This window comes from Electrophorus electricus, chromosome 7 (genome assembly GCF_041902795.1).
Source record: "Electrophorus electricus isolate QZ-2024a chromosome 7, ASM4190279v1, whole genome shotgun sequence".
In the NCBI taxonomy this organism is placed as follows: domain Eukaryota; kingdom Metazoa; phylum Chordata; class Actinopteri; order Gymnotiformes; family Gymnotidae; genus Electrophorus; species Electrophorus electricus.
Genome location: NC_137503.1, coordinates 30,686,411 through 30,707,500, shown reverse-complemented (window position 1 = coordinate 30,707,500; position 21,090 = coordinate 30,686,411). Strand labels below are relative to the sequence as shown.

Sequence of the window (21,090 nt, the reverse complement as noted above, 5' to 3'; positions counted from 1 at the left end):
AGAGAGAGAGGATGATGTGCACATGATATACTGAATAAATCCCTTGAGAGATTTTGCATGTCATTAACATGTCACTTTTTGCCACATACACACATTTATGCAATGCACACTACATTGTGTAGTTGTTAAAACCTGCTCAGTCTTTGCCATCTGGGTACAAAATCAATCACTTACCTAATGAGGTCAAAGAGGAGTTTGAAAATTTCAATTTCAAAAGAAACACAGCAACAGATCTTTGAAAACTTGCTTTAAAAAAACAAACAAAAAAAACATGCCAAAAAATCAATCACATACTCATGGTGCTGCTTCTTGTTAACTTAGTGAAGCTCTCCATTAAGATCACAGACTTCATTTAGGAATTTCAGGTCAGGAAGTGTTCAACTTCGGTTCCAATTACGCCCCAAATCAAAAGATAGGCAAAGATCCTTCCTACAAAGAACCTGATTAAAGCATATGTGTGTGTGCAAGAAAGATTCATCAAATTTTACAGCTGCACACATGCGGACACACATGCACACGTACACACACACACACACACACACACACACACACACACACACACACACACACACACACACACACACAAAAAAATTGGGAAGTAAAGTCAGAATTCTCTTTCAGAAGGATCTGCCCTTTAACAGATGATGGCAACACACACACACACACACACACACACACACACACACACACACACACACACACACACAGAGAGAGATACACTTACAGCGCTGCAGAAGAGAATGACAGGTTTAGCTTGCAGACCTTATCCTCTGGGCTCCTTGATTGGCATCAAGAGATGAACTGGGTTCTTTCTAACGAGCGTCCTCTCTCTTACCCACTGTGTCAATCTTTCCAAAGCTGTGTGTGTTTGTGTGCACACGTGTGTAAGAATACAGCTCAGAGAAACATGCTTGTCCAGAGCTCTCTCTGCCTGTCTCTCAGCACACTGTCCTAGTCACTGGTGTTGTGTTTGATTTGAGAGTTGCAGCCTGGTTTTCACGGTAGCATGTGATAGCAACAGCCTATTGCTTTCTATTCTCCACATCTGTGATAGTCAGTGATGATATAAATGCATAATTGCACATCCATACAATTACAACCTCTTTATTCAGACTACCTGCCACACACCTACGCCTACTGCATGCTTTATTAAATGCTAAGGTTAGGTTAATAAATGTAGAGATACCAACTTTAGCTCATTTGTTTTCATGCATAATCTGACCACTGATAAACTCCCCACTGATAAAGAAGCATGCATGTATGGTTAACATAAACAGATGGGCTGTAGTATTTAACTATACATGTACAAGGAGGCTCTAATAAAGTGGATAGCATGTGAAAACACAGGCATAATCACACGTGTTGTATATACACACATATAAGCAGACATACGAACACATATGAACGTCTGTCATTTAGGAAATGGTGCCAGGGTCTGTAGGCATAAGGAATGAAAATGAGAAAGTCTCTTGGTGCATTGAGCTGCTAGTACACTGAATCATCAACTCATACTGTCTCCTTGTAATGACCAGAGAAAGATGTAGTGTGAGAGAGGGCTAGCGAGAGAAACAGAGAGCGCGCGAGAGGCATAAAAAGCAGTTTCTAAACTCGTTTTAGTATCAGAAAAATCTTTACTCTTCTATTCCTGTATTCCACTTTTTGTTTGGATTTTCTCTCCATCTCATCCTGCATCTGAGGAATTTGTTTTCTTTTTTCGCTCTGTTCCCTAAAGTGCTGCTAAAATGTTGACATATTTACAGTGTTTGGCAGATGCTGTCCAATCTTCTGTAAATTGCTGTGTTCTTCCCCCAGACACATGGTCCTCTCCTCAACACAGAGTGCAGGTGTCTCTCTCAGATGCAGGAGATTGATTTCCATGCGAAGAGAGATATCTCTTGATGTGCTTTGACAAGATGTGCTCCACACTCACACACACACACACACGTACACACACACACACGTACACACACACACACACACACACACACACACACACACACACACACACACACACACACACACACACACACTCACACACACACACACTCACACACACACACACACACACACACACACACACACACACACAGAGTGAAAGCCTTTTGACAGGACTTCCTGATCTCTAAGAGACAAGCCCAATGCTGCAATGCTGTCACTTCCATCCTCCTCCTCTTTGTCTCGCTACATAAAGATGACATGGCTAGAGCCCTCGAGTGGCACATTTTCCAAAAGTGTTTCTTGGCTGTGTGGAGCTTAAAGCCTGCTATGGGGATTCAGGTTCGAATCGAAGCATTGCCATGTGTCGCCCAATTGCCCGGTTCTCCACAAGAACCTAACTGGCCTCATTCCTGTCATTATGTGAATACGTGAATGTCAACACTGCTGAACACACAGAGTTCTCCTTCTAACATACTGCGAATTGAGGCAATGACACCAGCTCCCACTGTGAGATGACTGCGAGCCTTCACCCTTTGAAACCCCACCCTACCCTTTGAAACCCCACCCTACCCTTTAAAACCCCACCCTACCCTTTAAAACCCCACCCCAGCCTTTGAAACTTTGCGGAACTGGTCCCGACTAAAGAAACTGGAACAAAAGTTAACATTACTAAAATATATAAATTACTGTCACTTTTAGCCTTTTGTTGTCTTATAAAAATGTAAATAAAATACATGCATATAAAAGGAGATCAGAATCATGTATGTTATACAGGAATGAGGAATTTGTCAAGAGGAATTTGTCATTAAATATGAGATGTAATGTATTACTAAGACCAGACAAGAACACAAGACTAGTTAACAAATATGTCAAACATACATATAAAATTTAACTAAGAAAGAAATTAAAAATAATACAAATATAAGGAATAAATAGAGTAGATCAGGTGGCTCCAGAATAACCCTGTAGTTTATAATCACTCATACCCATCACAAACTGCACAATAACCCTGTAGTTTATAATCACTCATACCCATCACAAACTGCAGAATAACCCTGTAGTTTATAATCACTCATACCCATCACAAACTGCAGAATAACCCTGTAGTTTATAATCACTCATACCCATCACAAACTGCAGGATAACCCTGTAGTTATAATCACTCATACCCATCACAAACTATAGAATAACTCTGTAGTTTATAATCACTCATACCCATCACAAACTATAGAATAACCCTGTAATTTATAATCACTCATCCCCATCACAAACTGCAGGATAACCCTGTAGTTTATAATCACTCATCCCCATCACAAACTGCAGGATAACCCTGTAGTTTATAATCACTCATACCCATCACAAACTGCAGAATAACCCTGTAGTTTATAATCAGTCATACACAAAACAAACTGCAGAATAACCCTGTAGTTTATAATCACTGATATACAAAGCATAGAGCAGAATAGCTCTATGTCATGGTACACCAGGCACCCAGTCTGAGGGATATGCCCACAGCCCCCCCACCCACACACACACACAAACACACGCACACACACACACACACAAACACACACACACACACACACGCACACACACACACACACACACACACACACACACACCTCACTCATTCCAAATCTCTGGACTATTGATAGCATGCACCTGTCCCTTGTTTGTCATTTTGTTTTGCCTTCTATTTAAGCCACAGATACGCGTGTCCAGTGCATTGTTCCGCGCTACTGCGTTCAGCGAAGACGCGTTACCGCTGCTCTGCTGCATCCCTACGCCTCTCGCGTTACCGCTGCTCTGCTGCATCCCTACGCCTCTCGCGTTACCGCTGCTCTGCTGCGTCCCTACAACGCCTCTCGCGTTACCGCTGCTCTGCTGCGTCCCTACAACACCTCATGGGTTACCGCAGCTCCGTTTCCTTTATGTTCTTGGCCAGCTCGCTGCTGTGCTCCTTGTTTCCCTTCTTTTTGCTGTGGAGAATAAAGACATTTCAAACGTGCACTTATGTCTCCCTTCCTGCACCTCTCACACACTACACTTTATAGTCACTCATACACAAAACAAAGTGCAGAATAACCTTGTACTTTATTATCACTCATGTAAAAAGCAGATGTGATTACTTCAGAGATCAGGAAAAAGAAAGCGAGGAGTTCTTTCTGAAGTTAAATATGTGCAATTAGAACTTTCATAATGAACAAACAGGACTAATACTTTCCCTAGCCGCATAATTAAAAGACACTTTTAGAGAACAACCTGGTAGTATCTCACATAGAATATAAAGCCAAGAGGGCTAGACATGAGGCTTTTTTTTATCTGCATCCCTCTGGCCATCTGTTCCTTAAAAAATCTCTGCACAAATTTCTTATATTTCTTTTCAAACCAGTCAGAGAATGCCATGTTTGTTCTTAAACTGGTAACAGGTGTTTCATAATTACTCCAATAAAGGGTTATTGTTCTAAATTATTCTAACTGTTATTCATCTAATTACATTATGAATGTGGTTGGATGATGGTGATTTGATGTGATAATTGGGGTGGTGGCCTTCAGAACAGTTAGAATACAATTGCTGAAATGTATTCATCATACAGCAGTTTTAGTTTTCAAATAAATAACTTTTCCACTCTCTTTCTCACAGATCCATATGTAACACCTGCAGCTATGTAACATGCACAGCTATGTAACACCTGCAGCTATATAACACCTACAGCTATGTAACACCTGCACCTATGTAACACTTACAGCTATGTAACACCTGCAGCTATGTAACACCTGCAGCTATGTAACACTTACAGCTATATAACACCTGCAGCTATGTAACACGTACAGCTATGTAACACCTGCAGCTATGTAACACTTACAGCTATATAACACCTGCAGCTATATAACACCTGTAGCTATGTAACACCTATGGCTATGTAACACCTGCAGCTATGTAACACCTGCAGCTATGTAACAGTTACAGCTATATAACACCTGCAGCTATGTGACACCTACGGCTATGTAACACCTACAGCTATGTAACACCTACAGCTATATAACACCTGCAGCTATGTAACACCTACAGCTATGTAACACCTACAGCTATATAACACCTGCAGCTATATAACACCTGTAGCTATGTAACACCTATGGCTATGTAACACCTGCAGCTATGTAACACCTACAGCTATATAACACCTGCAGCTATGTAACACCTACGGCTATGTAACACCTACAGCTATATAACACCTGCAGCTATATAACACCTGTAGCTATGTAACACCTATGGCTATGTAACACCTGCAGCTATGTAACACCTACAGCTATATAACACCTGCAGCTATGTAACACCTACGCCTATGGAAAACAGATTGATATTGTTCTAACCTATTTGTGTTTAACATTAGACTTGCTCTGCAACGTCAACACACTGTTTCAGCTCTAGAATTGCTACATGCTTATACATAAGCTCCAAAAGGAGGAAATGTCATACCGAAACTACAGACAATATGCATAAATGAATTTTGCTGTAGAGAGACAGCCTCATCCATATTACAATATTCTTTATATTGCATATCTTCTCTGGAGGCATGGAGGTATTGCGTATGTATGTCTCTGTGTGTGTACGAGTGTGTGTTAACTACGCAGAGACACCGCATTATGGTATCTAGCATCCTAACAAGCCTCCTTGCATGTGTATATGTCAGAGATGAGAGACAGACAGGAGAACATCTCCATCTACTCCCCCTACCACCCCCCACCCCCACCCCGCAAACACTCGTTAGAGCTGATTGCTCAAAAATCTTAATGAGAAGAGAAAAAAACTCAGACGACAGAGGAAAAAACAAGTAATAGGTGCACAGAGGGAGGCAGAGTAGAAAAAGAGAAAGGGAATTAGAGGGAAAAACAGAGGGAGGGAGAGAGTAGCAGTGCAGAGCTTCCCTGTGGAGATATTTTAAAGAGAGGATAATGGAATTGACCAATTACAGAGAAATGGTACACACAAGCTCTGAGACTGTTTCGTTGCCTGCCTGTCTGTCTGTCTGGGTCTCCTTCACTCTTTCTTTCTCTGTCCATTTCTTTTTCTCCCTCACTCACTGAGACACACACACACACACACACACACACACACGTACATATACACACAGAGCAGAATTCTAACTGCAGCTATAACATGAAGGCCATTACTCAACTTTCTGAATACCCTCATGAATAATGCACCAACTTGGAGGTGATTCCTATTCCAATTCATGCATTATTGCACTTAGAGCCAAATCCTAATATAATTTCATTTTCAAAGTGAACCATGTTCTGTGGCTGCATTAATATTTAGCCTGATATCAGTGGACATTTTATTCAGCTACACTGTATCGCAGATTTCCGAGAGCATTTATACCAGAATGACTCTACTGCTGAAGGCTGCTTATTGAAATGGCTGTACCATTTCAAACTAATGTCCATTTGCTGTTCAAAGAGGTTTGCCATAACATCTACCAGGGAATATTATCCAATATCTAGGTAGTGCCTTAGGCACCAGCTGTAGTGTCAATGAAACTCTCAGTGCTTGAGATGTCAAAAGTTCTTTCACGAGTGCTTAGCTTAGATTACTAGTGAACTCCGACACATTCAAATCATTTTAGTGCACCTATAAATCTTACATTAAACTAAATGCTCAATATGCAACATCTTGGCCAAAAACAACTTGTCTTTAATGGCTCATGCTATGTGCTCAGGAATTGATTGAATTGCTTGTAAAAACAAATGCGATAACCTTCCATCCCTACCAGTGCCCTGTCCTCATCAAGAAAAGAGCCATGCCAGGTTTTCACCCTTCCAGCCTGGTCGTGATGGCAGCAAAGTTTACCTGTTGTACATTTAAATGTGCTGACATGTTGCCAAGGCAGCGGAGGAGGTAGGAAAGAAAATGCACAAAGTCAAAGTTCAGCTGCAACCTCGCTGTCAGGAGGGTGTTGCATTATGCCTCCCTAAATTAGTTTCAAGATCTCCCCCAAAGGCAAGGTGAAGCCATGACTCTGAATAAAACAGCTCCCTTTGGCAGGCCTTTGCACCTCCAGAAATTGTCTGAAAAGGCCTCAATTCATAGAGAGGAATACAGAACGCGAGGAACAACACACCGTGGACGGAAGCTGTCGTCTCCTGCTTCTGGGGAGGTGCATGCATTTGCATCGCAGTGGTTCGCAGTTTTGCAGGGGTATTGCAGCGCCATTGTCTGGCATCTAGAAGGAGAGACTCCGCAGACATGGGACACCCCCCCACACCTACTCCTACCTGTAATACACGGTGCGCTTTTACAAGGTCCTGATCTCATTGCCCCTCTGCTGAAAGTTACTGTTTTCTCACAACTGGAGGTGAGCTTTATTTAATGACAGATTAGCCCTAGCCTACATGGTTAATTAATTCATATTTAGAACGAGTTTAGCCGTCCTTCGTGTCCTTCGTGTTGCCTGTTAACGTTATCACTGATGTAATTTTAGTAAACCGATGTTATGGCAACACTGCACTTTGCTAGTTCGAGCTAGACTCGCTGAAAATAAAGCAAGGCTGTAAAATCTGTCAGCACCTTTACTAGTGCCTGTAGCTGTGGTCATACTGGAGCCATGTAGCTTGAGGCTAGACCTGCTCCATCAGGGGAAATGGAAATCGAAGGCACTTGGTGCTCCTTTACTTCCCTCGCTGTCTGCGTCACATGAGACTGTACTGCTACCTTTGATCGTTAAACCGAACCACGTCACTGACTCAAGTGTCATGAATTGTGATGCCCCCATGATCTTAATAAATATTTATCCAGTTCTGTGCTACTTGATAGGTGATGTGTTACGTTCCCTAACATGGATGTTCTGTTGTGAGTTGATCATTTAATTTAAGATTAATTTAGGAATCAAAATATACTGCTAGTTTTGTTCATTTTATGTTCTTCTAACCCTCAAACCCCTCATTCACTCATTCCCTCACTTTCCACTCATTCCCTCACTTTCCACTCATTCCCTCACTTTCTACTCATTCCCTCACTTTCCACTCATTCCCTCACTTTCCACTCATTCCCTCACTTTCCACTCATTCCCTCACTTTCTACTCATTCCCTCACTTTCCACTCATTCCCTCACTTTCCACTCATTCCCTCACTTTCCACTCATTCACTCACTCACTCATTCCCTCACTTTCCACTCATTCCCTCACTTTCCACTCATTCCCTCACTTTCTACTCATTCCCTCACTTTCCACTCATTCCCTCACTTTCCACTCATTCCCTCACTTTCTACTCATTCCCTCACTTTCCACTCATTCCCTCACTTTCCACTCATTCCCTCACTTTCCACTCATTCACTCACTCACTCATTCCCTCACTTTCCACTCATTCCCTCACTTTCCACTCATTCCCTCACTTTCCACTCATTCACTCACTCACTCATTCCCTCACTTTCCACTCATTCACTCTCACTCATTCCCTCACTTTCCACTCATTCCCTCACTTTCCACTCATTCCCTCACTCACTCATTCACTCACTCACTCATTCCCTCACTTTCCACTCATTCACTCACTTTCCACTCATTCACTCGCGCCTTCCCTCACAAATAAATGAATAAATAAATACACAGATATTACCATATTGTTAGGTATTGTGTTTAAATTTGAGGTAATTGTGTTACATAATGCCTCCCAAGTTTCCACAAGTTTCCTAAAAATCCTTTCTTAAGAGTTCTTAAGAGTTTTATGTGTGAGCTGTTCAGTTAACACAATGTAATGTCTGTGGTGTATGTGATTGAAAAACAGAGAGTAATGAGAAAGTGAAAAATGTCTGCTGTGTGTGTGCAGTGGTGTGGGTGGTGTTCAGAAGAATTAGCTATGAGGTCATGATCTAAACTTCACATGTTGTCTCATGGCTGTAACCTTCATACCACACATTTTTCTGTTATCTCACTATTTCATACTATCATTATCACTCTCTCACACACACACACACACACACACACACACACACACACACACACACACACACACACACACACACACACACATACACACACACATCGTTCTCTCATTATCACCTACAAGCCATGTACACACGTTTGCAGATAACGGTGAGAGTATTTCTGGGTCCAAGCTCACACACATATGGCATAATTGGCATGCAACCCCAAGGTTGCAAACACACACTCATGAACACACCCATGGGCACACTCATGGGCACACTCATGAGCACACTCATAAACACACTCATGAACACACCCATGGGCACACTCATAAACACACTCATGAACACACCCATGGGAGCACTCATGAACGCACCCATGGGCACACTTATGAAAACACTCATGGGCACACTGATGGGCATACTGATGGGCACACTCATGAACACACTCATGCGTGCAGTCATATTCTCATTTAGGAAACATTTTGGTTGTTCTATGTCATTTTCCATCAGGTCTGAGGTGCTGGCCTTGGAATAGCATTCCCACCAATGCTGGTATCGATCTCCATCCCAGTGCTCCCACCAGTGATGGTATCGATCTTCATCCCAGTGCTCCCACCAGTGATGGTGCCGATCTCCATCCCAGTGCTTCCACCAGTGATGGTGCCGATCTCCATCCCAGTGCTACCACTAGTGCTGGTGCTGATCTCCATCCCAGTGCTACCACTAGTGCTGGTGCTGATCTCCATCCCAGTGCTACCACTAGTGCTGGTGCTGATCTCCATCCCGGTGCTCACATTACAGAAGGAGAAAATAAAAAGCATTAGCCCAGTGCCACGACGCAAACCTACACATCTGAATAATGCATTATGTTGAGATGGCTCTTGTGTTTAAGCGCTAAAAAATCCCAGATGATTGCTTTCTAATGTAGCATTACGGGAATTATTGCTTCTGAATTTGTCTTGTTGTCTTGTTGTGGAAAACGGACTGTGTGAGAAGCAGATGTGATCTGCTAACATTCCAATGAAGTGAATCCTCTCTGGCCTCCAAGGTCCTGATTGATGCTCCAGTGCCTGAAGGCTTACAGTTATTTACTGACGTCCTCCAGCAAGGTGACGGCTGAACAACTGTAAATACTGAAGCACTTCGCAGGCAAAGCAGGTGGCTCGTCATTTTACTCTCCCTTAGGCACTGTGGGAAGCTGCGCTTATATTAGCTGTAACAAAGTCTCGGGAACTGGCCCAAAAACTAGGAACCTGCTAGTGGAATGCGCCCAAGCCTTAAGGGCTTAAGGGCTGCTGGTATGAAAGGAACATTGAGAATGCACAGTGAGAATGCACAGACAGGAGAGTGAGAATGCCCACTATGCCTGGACAAGGCAGTGAGTGTCCACTATGCACAGACAGGACAGTGAATGTGTCCAGAGGACAGAGGTCAGATGGATTCAGAATGTGCAACACAAGGAGTGTCAGAGGAAGGACAGAACAGTGAGAGTGTCCATGGAGGTCAGATATGAAGTTATGAATGAAGTTATATTTATCTAGCGCCTTGCAAGGAACCCAAGGTCGTTTTACAATTACCACACGCTCGGCTTTTACTTCCAGTCACACACCAGTGAGAAGCAGCAGGCCAACTGCACACAGCGTACTCTCAACCAGAAACCTCGACCCCCTCGGGGACTGAAACAGGTGCAGGATAGCAGGATAGCCACTTGACCTAACCTCTGTGTTTTTGGACTGTGCGAGATAACTAGAGGCCTCAGAACTCCAACCAGAACTCAGACCTCTGGAACTCCACCCAGACAGGGGCTCCATCAAGAGACCTTAGTGCTGAAAGGCAAACATGCTGACCACCAAGTCACTGTGCTGCCCATATAGGACAGTGAGCGCGTCCACTGTGCACAGACAAAGCAGGCATCAGTGAGTACTCTGGCAGAGTTGGGGAGAGACGTTGAGCTGATATTAGCGAAAGTGATGGAGCAACATTGTTTTGACAGGGAACTGTGAAATAGGCAGTGAATGTAGAGAGTTGTGCTGATACGGTCCATGTGTCTGTTTTTTGTGGTCTTCTCATTAAATCCCCAGCATGTAATGGGTTGTTTCAGGGTACGAAGACTCAACTGTATCATTTATTCAGGGAATCAGTGGTAACGGTGTGAGACAGCAGAGGCCACTCTTTTAGCTGTATCTCCAGGGAAGATGCATGTAAGCTCACATACACACCCACACACGGGTCCCACAGGCACACACACAACCACACACACACACACACACACACACAGTTTTGACTGTCTGCAGGGTCAGCAGCATCTGGTCCAGAGTGAAGACAGCAGAGATAAATCACCTCTGCCAGATTAGAACCAATAAAACCAAGTGTGGTGTGTGTGTGTTTGTATGTGTGTGTGTGTGTGTGTGTGTGTGAACACACATGTATATGTGTGTTTAGAGGTGTTTAGGGGCATAGGCAGAGAAAGAGATAACAAATAGAGGAGAGGAGGAGCATGGCTAGAAAATAAATGGGGGCCTGAAATTTAGTTGCACAGTATAGATACTAATGATTTGTTTTGTAAAGGTTGAAGGCTTGAAGGTTGCATTGAAGTTAGCTGAGCTACTTCAGCAGAGCATCACATACAGCTGCGATGCGCTGGCATGTTAAGCATATAACCACTTTTTACTTCCTGCTTTTCTTCTTTTAGAATAATGACAAAGTACACCCACTTGGTACGTTCACAAACAATCCACAGGACAAGAGCACAAAGAGAAAAAAATTCATTACAGATTTGTGTATTATTGTTTTTGCATTGGGAATCTAATGAGCGTGATTAAAAGATTTCAAAACTCTCTGAGTTCCATGAACTCACATTCCATGTCTAATTAATAACCTTGCAAGCTGTCACCAAGGTCCATCTCCATGGCAACAGGCCCAGGAAGAGGCATGATGCAGCTCTTTGGAATGACATTCAAAAAATATCAGGCGTCACGGACCTTCAGGTTTAGTCCAAAGCGTCTGGCTGTTTTATTAGCGGGAGGACATCGGGTGTGTTAGCATGGTCAAACACAGCCTTGCTGAGGGGATGCTCCTATCTCCTAGCAACAGCTCCAGCAGTTCATGGTCTGCAACAAAGTCACGTTCCACAGTCAAATGGAAGGAAATGTGATTACAACAGCAAATGAATGTAACGCCATGTCTGGCAACTATCAGCCGAGGCACAGCTAAGGGTAACTGTTCCAAATGAGGTTAAGTCAGAAAGGTGTGGTGGTAATGAGGCAGAAGGAGGGTGATGGAGACTGAGGCAGTGCAGGCTTCTTGTCTTCCTCCACAAGGAGCTGAAATATCTAAATCATGGAGACTCAGCACACTTGCATGTGTGTGTGTGTGTGTGTGTGTGTGTGTGTGTGTGTGTGTGTGTGTGTGTGTTTGGGAAGGATGGACAGCGGTGAGGGAGGATCAGACAAAGTATTGATCCCAGACAAATGCATCTTTACTCAAGGTCGCCTTGATCTATCAACGGCAAGGGAAAGAAAACAAACAAACACACACAAACACACACACACACACACACACACACACACACACACACACACATAAATACACGTGCTCAAAGTTTCTCTACTATCTAAGATTTAGCAAATGTTTAATGTTGAAAGACTGTCGGAAGATATTCTCATTTCTGAGGTAGCCTCTTTACTTCTTTGAAAGGAATAAAACATTTTTGCCCATTGCATATCAGATTTGTACATTTTTATTTCAGCTGTGATAAATCACTGATTCTGCTCGGATGAAGCTTTCTTGATGTTGCAATAGTCCTTTTGTTAATTCTGATATGCAGAATTGTTGTACAATCATAAGTAGTATACTGTAATAGTAGTAGTTTTGTGTAATTTAGGTAGACGCTCAATGAAAAGTGAGACTGACAGTGATTAACAGGTGATGCATAAGATATGAGGCAAGTCTTTCTACGTTATCAGATACTGAAGCAGTGGTTCAGTCCTCAATGAAACAGACACTCTGGGTCAGAATCTCACACATACACATACTCTCTCTCTCTCTCTCTCACACACACACACACACACACACACACACACACACACACATACACACACACACACACACACACACACACTTCAAGAAAGGAAAGCAGGTGCATGACAGAGCATGGATATTTAGCCAGGTGCCATGGCAACAGAGGTCAGAGGTCAAGTAGACTGTAAGTGCAGCACAAGGAGTGTCAGCGGAATATGTGTGCAGAAAATGTGATCATGTGATCATTTGGGTAAAGCTCTGTAAGAGTAACATGAACTCTCATCAGGTTTATTCTCCATGAAAAGATCATACAAATTATTCCTGTGCAATAATTTTGTGTATATTAATATTAAATAATAATATTTTATAAATATTACATTTATTTGTAACTTTCCAAGAACCACAATCTAAGCACTGTACATTCTGAACTAGATATTAGTGGATAAAAAACTGCTCTTATCTGAATAAGTGAATGCAGAGAAGCAGTGAGTGAATGCAGCTGGAAATGACACTGGAACAGCTTGCGTTTTAAAATCTCAGGAACAAATTGCCTTTCCTGAGGAGTGTTGGCAATTCTCTTTCCCACTTTTTTGGGTTTAGGGTGGACTGAAATAGTGGCCTAATGAAGCAGTCCTGGATCCGTCTCTCCCTGCCTCCACTTCTCTGTTGGTTAGCAACCCACGCATCTGATATCTGTTTAAAAAACATCAAAGTACATTATTTAACAAGCATGTTCACACGGTAGTCAGTGAGCAGGATGGAGAGGGATGGGTGCACTCTGAAAATCCCACACAACCGCTTTTGAAGGGTGAGGAGCCAATAAATCTTGCAAAGCAGAGAAACTTTTTTTTTAAAGTTAATCTGGAGTTCTTTAAGGTCCAGCGAGAAAAAGGCTTCTGTGCGGTGTCTTCACACAGGCGGCTAATGATGACCTCACCAGCGAAAGGTCTGGATGCAGGATGGAACCTGCTGGGAGCATGAAGGGTAAGATGGTATTTGGCAGGAACTGGCATGACAGAAGCCGGTTTAGTGTAGGGTTATGGTTTTGATCTCAGCACCCTCAGTGCCCTTCTCAGAGAGAGTGCAGCAGAAATAATAAATGATGATTACCTTATATTAGGTAATAATATATAGCTCAGTAATAAGTGATGATTAGCTTGCTTTATTAGATAATGAAACAACTCATTAGCCAACACGGGCTGATGTGAAGCTTCCTACTACAGTGATAAGAAAACTTTGCTCAGCAGCACTGGCAGGTGTTCATGGAGCAAAATCAGTTCATGAATCCTACAAAACTATGCCACATGAAATGACTATATTAAGGTGTTTTTGCAGGTTCCCACTTTAGTTTTCCAGAGCTACCAACCAGACCAGCAATACCGCTGAGACGTGCCTGTCTGTCTTTGTTGGAGCTCAAAACTTGTGGACTGGACTAGAAGTAGACTTTCATTTATTTCTGTGTTCAAATATAGACTACAGTCTGAACACTTCGAAGCAAAATCAAGTTCTTGTGTAAGCCCTTGGTGACTAGTGGTGCATCCTTTACTCACTGAGCAGCCAAATCCATCTCATAGCAGCTTGACAGAGATCTAGGGGCTAGTCTGTTACACCAGGCTGATTTTTCTTGTCTAATAGTTCTGGATCGTTATTCTGCTGAGAAGTTCTGTCCAATTACACTTGTTCTGAAGAATCACTACTTACATCCATACTTTGGGCCTGTACTACTACCTATAGCGGAGCTACAGCAGGTGACATGGGTGCAGTGCACCCATGGCCAACTACACAAAGAAGCCTCCAGAAAGCACGATTTGTAAAATCTTAAATGATCATTTACATTTAATAAATGTTATACACAACATCTGGTCATTTTCATTTCTACTTTGGCTTGTTCAAAGAGCAAACAACTACAAACGTGCTGCTCCCAAAGCTTCCACCACGATGCTTAGACCATTTCCATGGAATCACGCAACGCATTTTCAAGAGTCAATCAGAATGTGTCTGACATTAAACATGTCCAAGTGCTGCTGGTTGTAGCACTATTTAAAAAAAAAAAAACAGGCTAACATTCATATACCCTCATTGACGATTTTTAGTGCATAATATTTAGGTTACTTCATTTTTGTACTGGCATTACCTTTATCCTTCGATGTATTTGGTTAGTGTAGGTTTTATGCAGTTTTTACAGCTTGTCTCAAGGCTCCCTCACATACACCTTTGGGATCTACACAAAGACCAAAATGGCTATGCTCAAAATAGCCTACTACATACTGTATACTGCATACAGGTTCCAATAGTAGTATGTAGTATTATATCCAGTATGTGACAAACGCAAAACATATTACAAGATCACGTGAATTTTTGAAGGTTCCGCCCACCGTTACATGACGAGTCATGGGATTTATTAGTATCCAGTTTTCACACACTTTGAATTTTCACCTGGCATAGTTTATAATCCAGGCACTTTTAAATTTCTAACTGTGAATATTAGTCTCAGACACAATAACATGCCAGAAGTACTATTTGGTTGTACCAATTTTGTTTTACCAATTGCACTCAAATGGTGCAAGCTCTGGCCCTGACAACTACCAGGTGTTACCTGTAAACACTGCTTACCACCTGTAAGCAGGAATACAAAGGTGTCATTAATTCCAAGTAAGCCTATTCTTGGACTCCATGGTGTTCTGTTTACTGCTTGATGTCCAGCACAAGCAGTAACATGTAAAAAACACAAAAGCAGGAGCGTGGTGACCAGCGGTCAGTCTTAATGTATGTGCTGAAAGAGCATTCTCAAGTGCCTAGCACAGAACATTAGCTGATGTATTTATCCCTATGTGTGTGTTCATCTGCCTGTATAAAGGAAGCCTCTACATGCCTTAGTGCATACAGTGGGTGCGTGGGTGTGTGTCTGTGTGTGTCTTTCTCTCTGTGTCTGTGTTAACATGTTATCTTTTCTACAGTACACACGATTATCTACTCAGTGATTAGTAGTTCCTCATCCTGATGGTGACAGGCCATGAGACATGTCATCGTTCCCCATTACATCAGAATGGCACTCTGAATACTACACGCGTGTCTACTACAATTTGTGAAAGCCCACAAATTGTGTGCAAACATTGCTGAACTTTGAAATGTTTACTGTTTTTCTCTGCTTGGCCAGCTCGAACAGACTGTTTCATGTCCCAATTAAGAAAAGGGACATAAAACACAGCTGACCCAGATTTGCTCAGAGAACACAGTAGACATATACAGTTATATGTGTTTTAGTGTTGTTGTTGTTGTCGGTGTTGTTATCTAAAGCCCTTTATTCTTCAAATTTAAAACATTTTGCGTGCTACTTTAGCCTGCAGAAATCGATTACTAGAGCTCTCTGGTGTTCTGCTCCAATCTGTGATGGATGACAGAGTTGACGTATTTAAAAATACAGTAGTTCCTTTGCCGAACCTCCCAGCAACACTGAAAGTTAGGAAAAGAACAAAGGGATGGTTTCTTTTCTTTTACATTTCTTTATGGTTTAGAGAGTAATTATGCTCTCAAAGCCACATGCCACCTAACGTGTGTGTGTGTGTGTTTGCCTGTGTGTGTGTGTGTGTATGCGTGCGTCTGTGCGTGTGTACATGCGTGTGTGTGTGTATGCATGTGTGTGTGTGTGTGTGTGTGTGTGTGTGTGTGTGTGTGTGTGTGTGTGTGTGTGTGTGTGTATCTGTGTACTATGGCTGAAAAAAAAGCTTAGTTCTGTTCTAACATTTCCCAGTCTTCTCATCCAATGCCTAGCCACCGCTGACTCAAGCCGCCTCTCACAAGAACAATTAGTCTCATCAAGAGTTGAACAGAAAAAGGGAAATGTAGAGAGAAGGAGAGAGGAAGGGAAATGAGTGAGAAGAGGTATTACATGGAAGAAATAAATGCTTTAAATTAAGGAACTGCCTTTATCGAGATTTCAAGTATAGTATATTTCTATATAGTATATTTGGCATATACTAAGAAATATGGTAACAAATTTGTAGTTATTATACTGACTGTTTTTTCAGTCAAAAACTGCATGCTAGTTAGTACGTTTAACAGTTGTCATTCACCCCCATATCAATTATGTTCTAAAAATATGTCCCATGTATTGGATTGTGCAATTTGTTACAATTTTTCACTTGTGAAGTCACTGGTTACTTTCATACAATGGGGGTAAAGTGCAATACATTTTTAATGCATCCTTTAGTGCACAAATAAAATTTGCCGACAGGACAAAGGATGGGATAGGACAGGACAAATGTATATTACAGTATAGAGAGATATAAAAAAATAAGGGGAGGTCTCCAAATATTCTATAGAAAATCACATGACCCCACTTTGGCTCGGTGTACGCGCGCGCACACACACGCACGCACGCACACACACACACACACACACACACACACACACACACACACACAGCATGTGGTGCATGTCAAAGACCCTGTGGAAAACAAACAGTGACATACTAATGAGAGACATATAAAAGAAACAAGTAAGGCTTGCTCATAACTTCCTCTTCCCTCTGGGAGGAATGGCAATAGCGAACAGAATGTAACAGTAAAATGGGCTGACCCCACTTAGCTTACTAGCTGAAAGCATCCCTCTGTGAGACAGGGACCTAACTCTTAACTGTGCGCCTCCTAAATTATCCTAGACACAAGCCCACCCAGCCACACACACATAGAGCAAAGGTAGAAAGAAAGTTTAATGTACCAATTGACAACTCATCCATCAAAGACCTATTCAGACATGTCCCCATGTTCCCTCCTTAAATCAATCCATCATTATGAATTGAATTAATGAGGAGAATCCCCTGATTCCTCCATGCGTGGTTTTAAAACAACGCCTTAATATCGCCACGGTTTGGACCCGGTCGTACCGTGGCATTAACGGTGACTAATGACTCCATATACTTCCCTCGCGTCCGAGTATAACATTTGCTTCTTCTCTTAATTCATTTATCAGATGCTCCAATTTTGCTTTGCCTCAGAAATCCGGAGGCATTAGTGTGCAGAAAATACGCCCGGGGAGCGCTTTGGTTCAGTGCGCGGGAAATATGGCCGGCGCAAAAACAAATCATTCGTCCGCGTGTCTGAAGGGAGTCTGGAGCTCGCAGGACAAGATGAGCTCTCGCGCTGCCCAATTTAGGGGGCGCAAGAGAGGGGGAACCTGACTATTATATCTTTGGCAGCAATGAAGTGCAAGCTATGTGCAGTGTACTGAAGAGCAGCAGCGGGTTTTAGCAGGAAACTAGAAGTTACTTTACTGGTTAGTTATTATAGCTGAAATGATTCATTACAGCGCTTCAGTTAAAATGCTCGCTTGTTGTAACACCCTGTTCCATCCTTGACCCGTCGCCGATCTTTTCTGATGGCTGCCGTGTCAAAATAGCGTGCAAGTGCTCGTGGCTTGGAAAGCATCCGTATAAATAACCACTGAAAGGGTTCGTTTAAGCATCTATTGAGGTGGTGTGTTTTGAAAAGACGATTCAAAATGGGCTCAGGTGAAATCTCTCTTTCAGTCTTCCTGTGTGTGTGTGTGTGTGTGTGTGTGTGTGTGTGTGTGTGTGTGTGTGTGTGTGTGTGTGTGTGTGTGTGTGTGTGTGTTTGCTTGTTGGCCGTCCGGTAATGATGAGCAGATGGTGGAGCGCGCTGATGACCGGAGACTCTAAGAGCTCACGGGACATCTGCTCTGTAGACACACGTTGCTGTTGTGGTCACTCCTCGTGCCATTTGAGCTTTCCTGCGGCCACGTCTGTCAAGAACAGTGCAACGACTTTGGCCTCTGGGAACAGCAAACAAACAAATAAATATACAACGTTACCTGAACGAACGTCCCACTCCCGTCCGCCACGGCTTTTAATTCGCACTGCTGAGTCACTCTGAATGTATTTTGAACAGAAGGGAAGTGATACAATACAATGTCTATCCTATGTTCCGAATAATGTAGCCTCTGTTGCTATATTCAGTTTTATTTAATGTTAAGTCTTCATTCTTTTTTAGCACCACGGCATTCCGAACTGAAAAGCTTGCAAATCGGACACTCCAGACGATGAGTGGGCATTGAAGGGCACTGGGCCGGGCTAAAGAAGAACATCTCCCTTTTGTTTTGCTAGAGAAGGCGGTGTCCGTCACTCTTCATACTGACTTCCGGAGACTTGACGGAGAAGAAAGTCCCGTTTAATGGAGAGTGCTTCGGGGATGTGTGTATTTATTTATTTATTTATTTATTTATGCGCCGCTGGGGGGAGACACTGAGGCGCAACGCTGCAGTTGAACTGTGAGAGCAGGAGCAGCGTCAGTACCAGACTGCGAGTAGCACGGATCGGTGCGAGGGAAGGAGGCTGTCGCTACATGCCGCCGCCGTTGCTGCCTTACGGAAAACTCTAACGCGTCGGTCTTCAGAGGAAACGGGCGACTTTATCGGAATTTACACCATGTACCGCAGGGGGGGTGCGATGTTAACGCTCCTCGCGGCTTTGCAGGTAGGCTGCGGTCCCGTGTCCTCGCGCTTGGGGTGTCTTTTGGCGACGATGTTCTTAAACGTTTGCCGGGTTTTGGGGATTTGGTACATGGCGTATTTGTGTTTCGTTGGTATACTTGTAATATTTGGGTTGATAAGAGTTGCACTCGTGAATTTTAACGGCGTGCTTGCAAGCTGTGCGTGAACGCCGGCTGGGTCATCTTGACGCTGCGCTGAAGAGGTCCGTTCTCCCAGCCTACAGCATGCTGCGCCCGGACTGTAGACATTTACGCCGTCGGATGTGCTTTTCACATGGGGGATTGAATCAAAATTATGCGCCCCGTTGTATGGCGCATCTAGTATCCCAAACACACGGCATTGTTGCATAAATATGAATAATGTGTGTTAGCGTTCGTCAACTTGATTGCACTGACCGTTATTTAGTTTATCGACTGCGCTGTTGTCATATTAAGCACGGTAGCCATGTACTGCCAGTGGTTACAGTTGCAATCTTTCAAACGTCCCGAACTGAAAGGAGGTGGGCTGAGGGGGCAGTCAACGACGGATGCGGATTTTTCAAACATCTGCGGCTTTGTCGGGACGTGAAAGTTACCACACGACTTCGTTGCAGTCGTTATGCTCTAAACAACGAAGCAAAGGTTAGAATAACCGGTTAATGAAGCGCTCATCGAAGTCGCCGCGGGGCAATACTCTTTCCGCCCAGAGCCTCTGGATCCGTTCCGTGCTCAGCGCTCCTCTCTGTCCTGCAAATGCGAATTCTCTGTTGTCGGGGGTTGGGGGGGGGGGGGGGTGATCAGCAGGCTACGCATAACCCAAATAAGAAATATCAGGAGTTCAATCAGTATACGGAGAAATGAGTCTGGGCTTTAAATTGGTGGGAGCACAATGGAAAATCTGAAGCTGGCGTGGATATTCGATTTGGCCTGGCGTAATGGCTACAGATCGCCATAGAAATGAACGATAAATCACTTGGTTGACTGGACAATCCCTGCTCTTAAAACCTACATTTCCTATTAAATGTGTCCAACGCAAACCCGGGACGCGTGCTCTTTCATTACGAAATTACATGTAATGTTAATTTGCGATTTCTGCGCCTTTTAAAAAACATCAGAGAATGTTGATTTACAGTTGTGACAGTATTTGTGTGTGTGTGTGTGTGTGTGTGTGTGTGTGACGGCCCCATGCTTGTTTAAATCCTGCCGATGGGGATGGGGTTCGTGCAGGCTCACTCAGGGCTACAACTCTGCGCGCATTCTTTCGGAGAGGGCTCGCGCTTAGAAACGCCGATTAAAGGTTGCGGGCGCGCGGACCGCATGCTAATGCCCTCGCGCGTCGGCCGTGTCCTATGCGATTTTCTGTCTTCGCGTGGCTCTGTCGCGCGGGTCTCCTCTGTTCCTTCCTCGCCGAATCCTCGCGTCAGCAGGACTGCGCGAAGCCATCGTCACTAGCGTGGTCGCGTCCTAACCCATTCTGTCCGTCGTCTGTATGGCTGTTTGATAAAGCACTGGCAGCACATTGCAATTGCTGACATTACGATTTAAAGTCAGATTTCTCACCATCCTTCTCTTTCCTGGCATTTGTTTTAGAGGTGGGGCACCTACAGGTTCAGCAGCTTTGCATAGTTTGATACGACGAGTCCACAAGCTGTCAACGTCATCAGGGAAATACACATTATTATTATAATTAAGCGTCATTATAACATATTACAATCAATGTCTGA

General features: G+C 43.3%; 1 protein-coding gene and 1 long non-coding RNA gene across 5 annotated transcripts in view; one reads left to right on the top strand and one right to left on the bottom strand.

The window, feature by feature from the left end:
- LOC113592207 (uncharacterized) overlaps positions 1-19,088 on the bottom strand; it is a 30,919-nt gene extending 11,831 nt beyond the window's left edge. For both annotated transcript variants that reach the window (XR_014124452.1, XR_014124453.1), the window contains exons 1-2: positions 18,711-19,088; positions 11,843-11,971 (exon numbers count right to left, since the gene is read on the bottom strand). This is a non-coding gene — a long non-coding RNA (uncharacterized LOC113592207). The remainder of the gene's footprint in view (positions 1-11,842; positions 11,972-18,710) is intronic.
- A 64-nt stretch (positions 19,089-19,152) lies between these two features.
- The window catches only part of cdh2 (cadherin 2, type 1, N-cadherin (neuronal)), a 33,229-nt gene continuing 31,291 nt past the window's right edge, over positions 19,153-21,090 (top strand). For 2 of the 3 annotated variants that reach the window (XM_035524177.2, XM_035524176.2), the window contains exon 1: positions 19,157-19,371. In XM_035524177.2, the coding sequence (XP_035380070.1) occupies positions 19,324-19,371 (48 nt within the window). In that variant the 5' untranslated portion in view covers positions 19,157-19,323. Of the gene's footprint in view, positions 19,372-21,090 lie in introns of all 3 variants that reach the window. The other variant, XM_081717136.1, reaches the window with a different exon arrangement.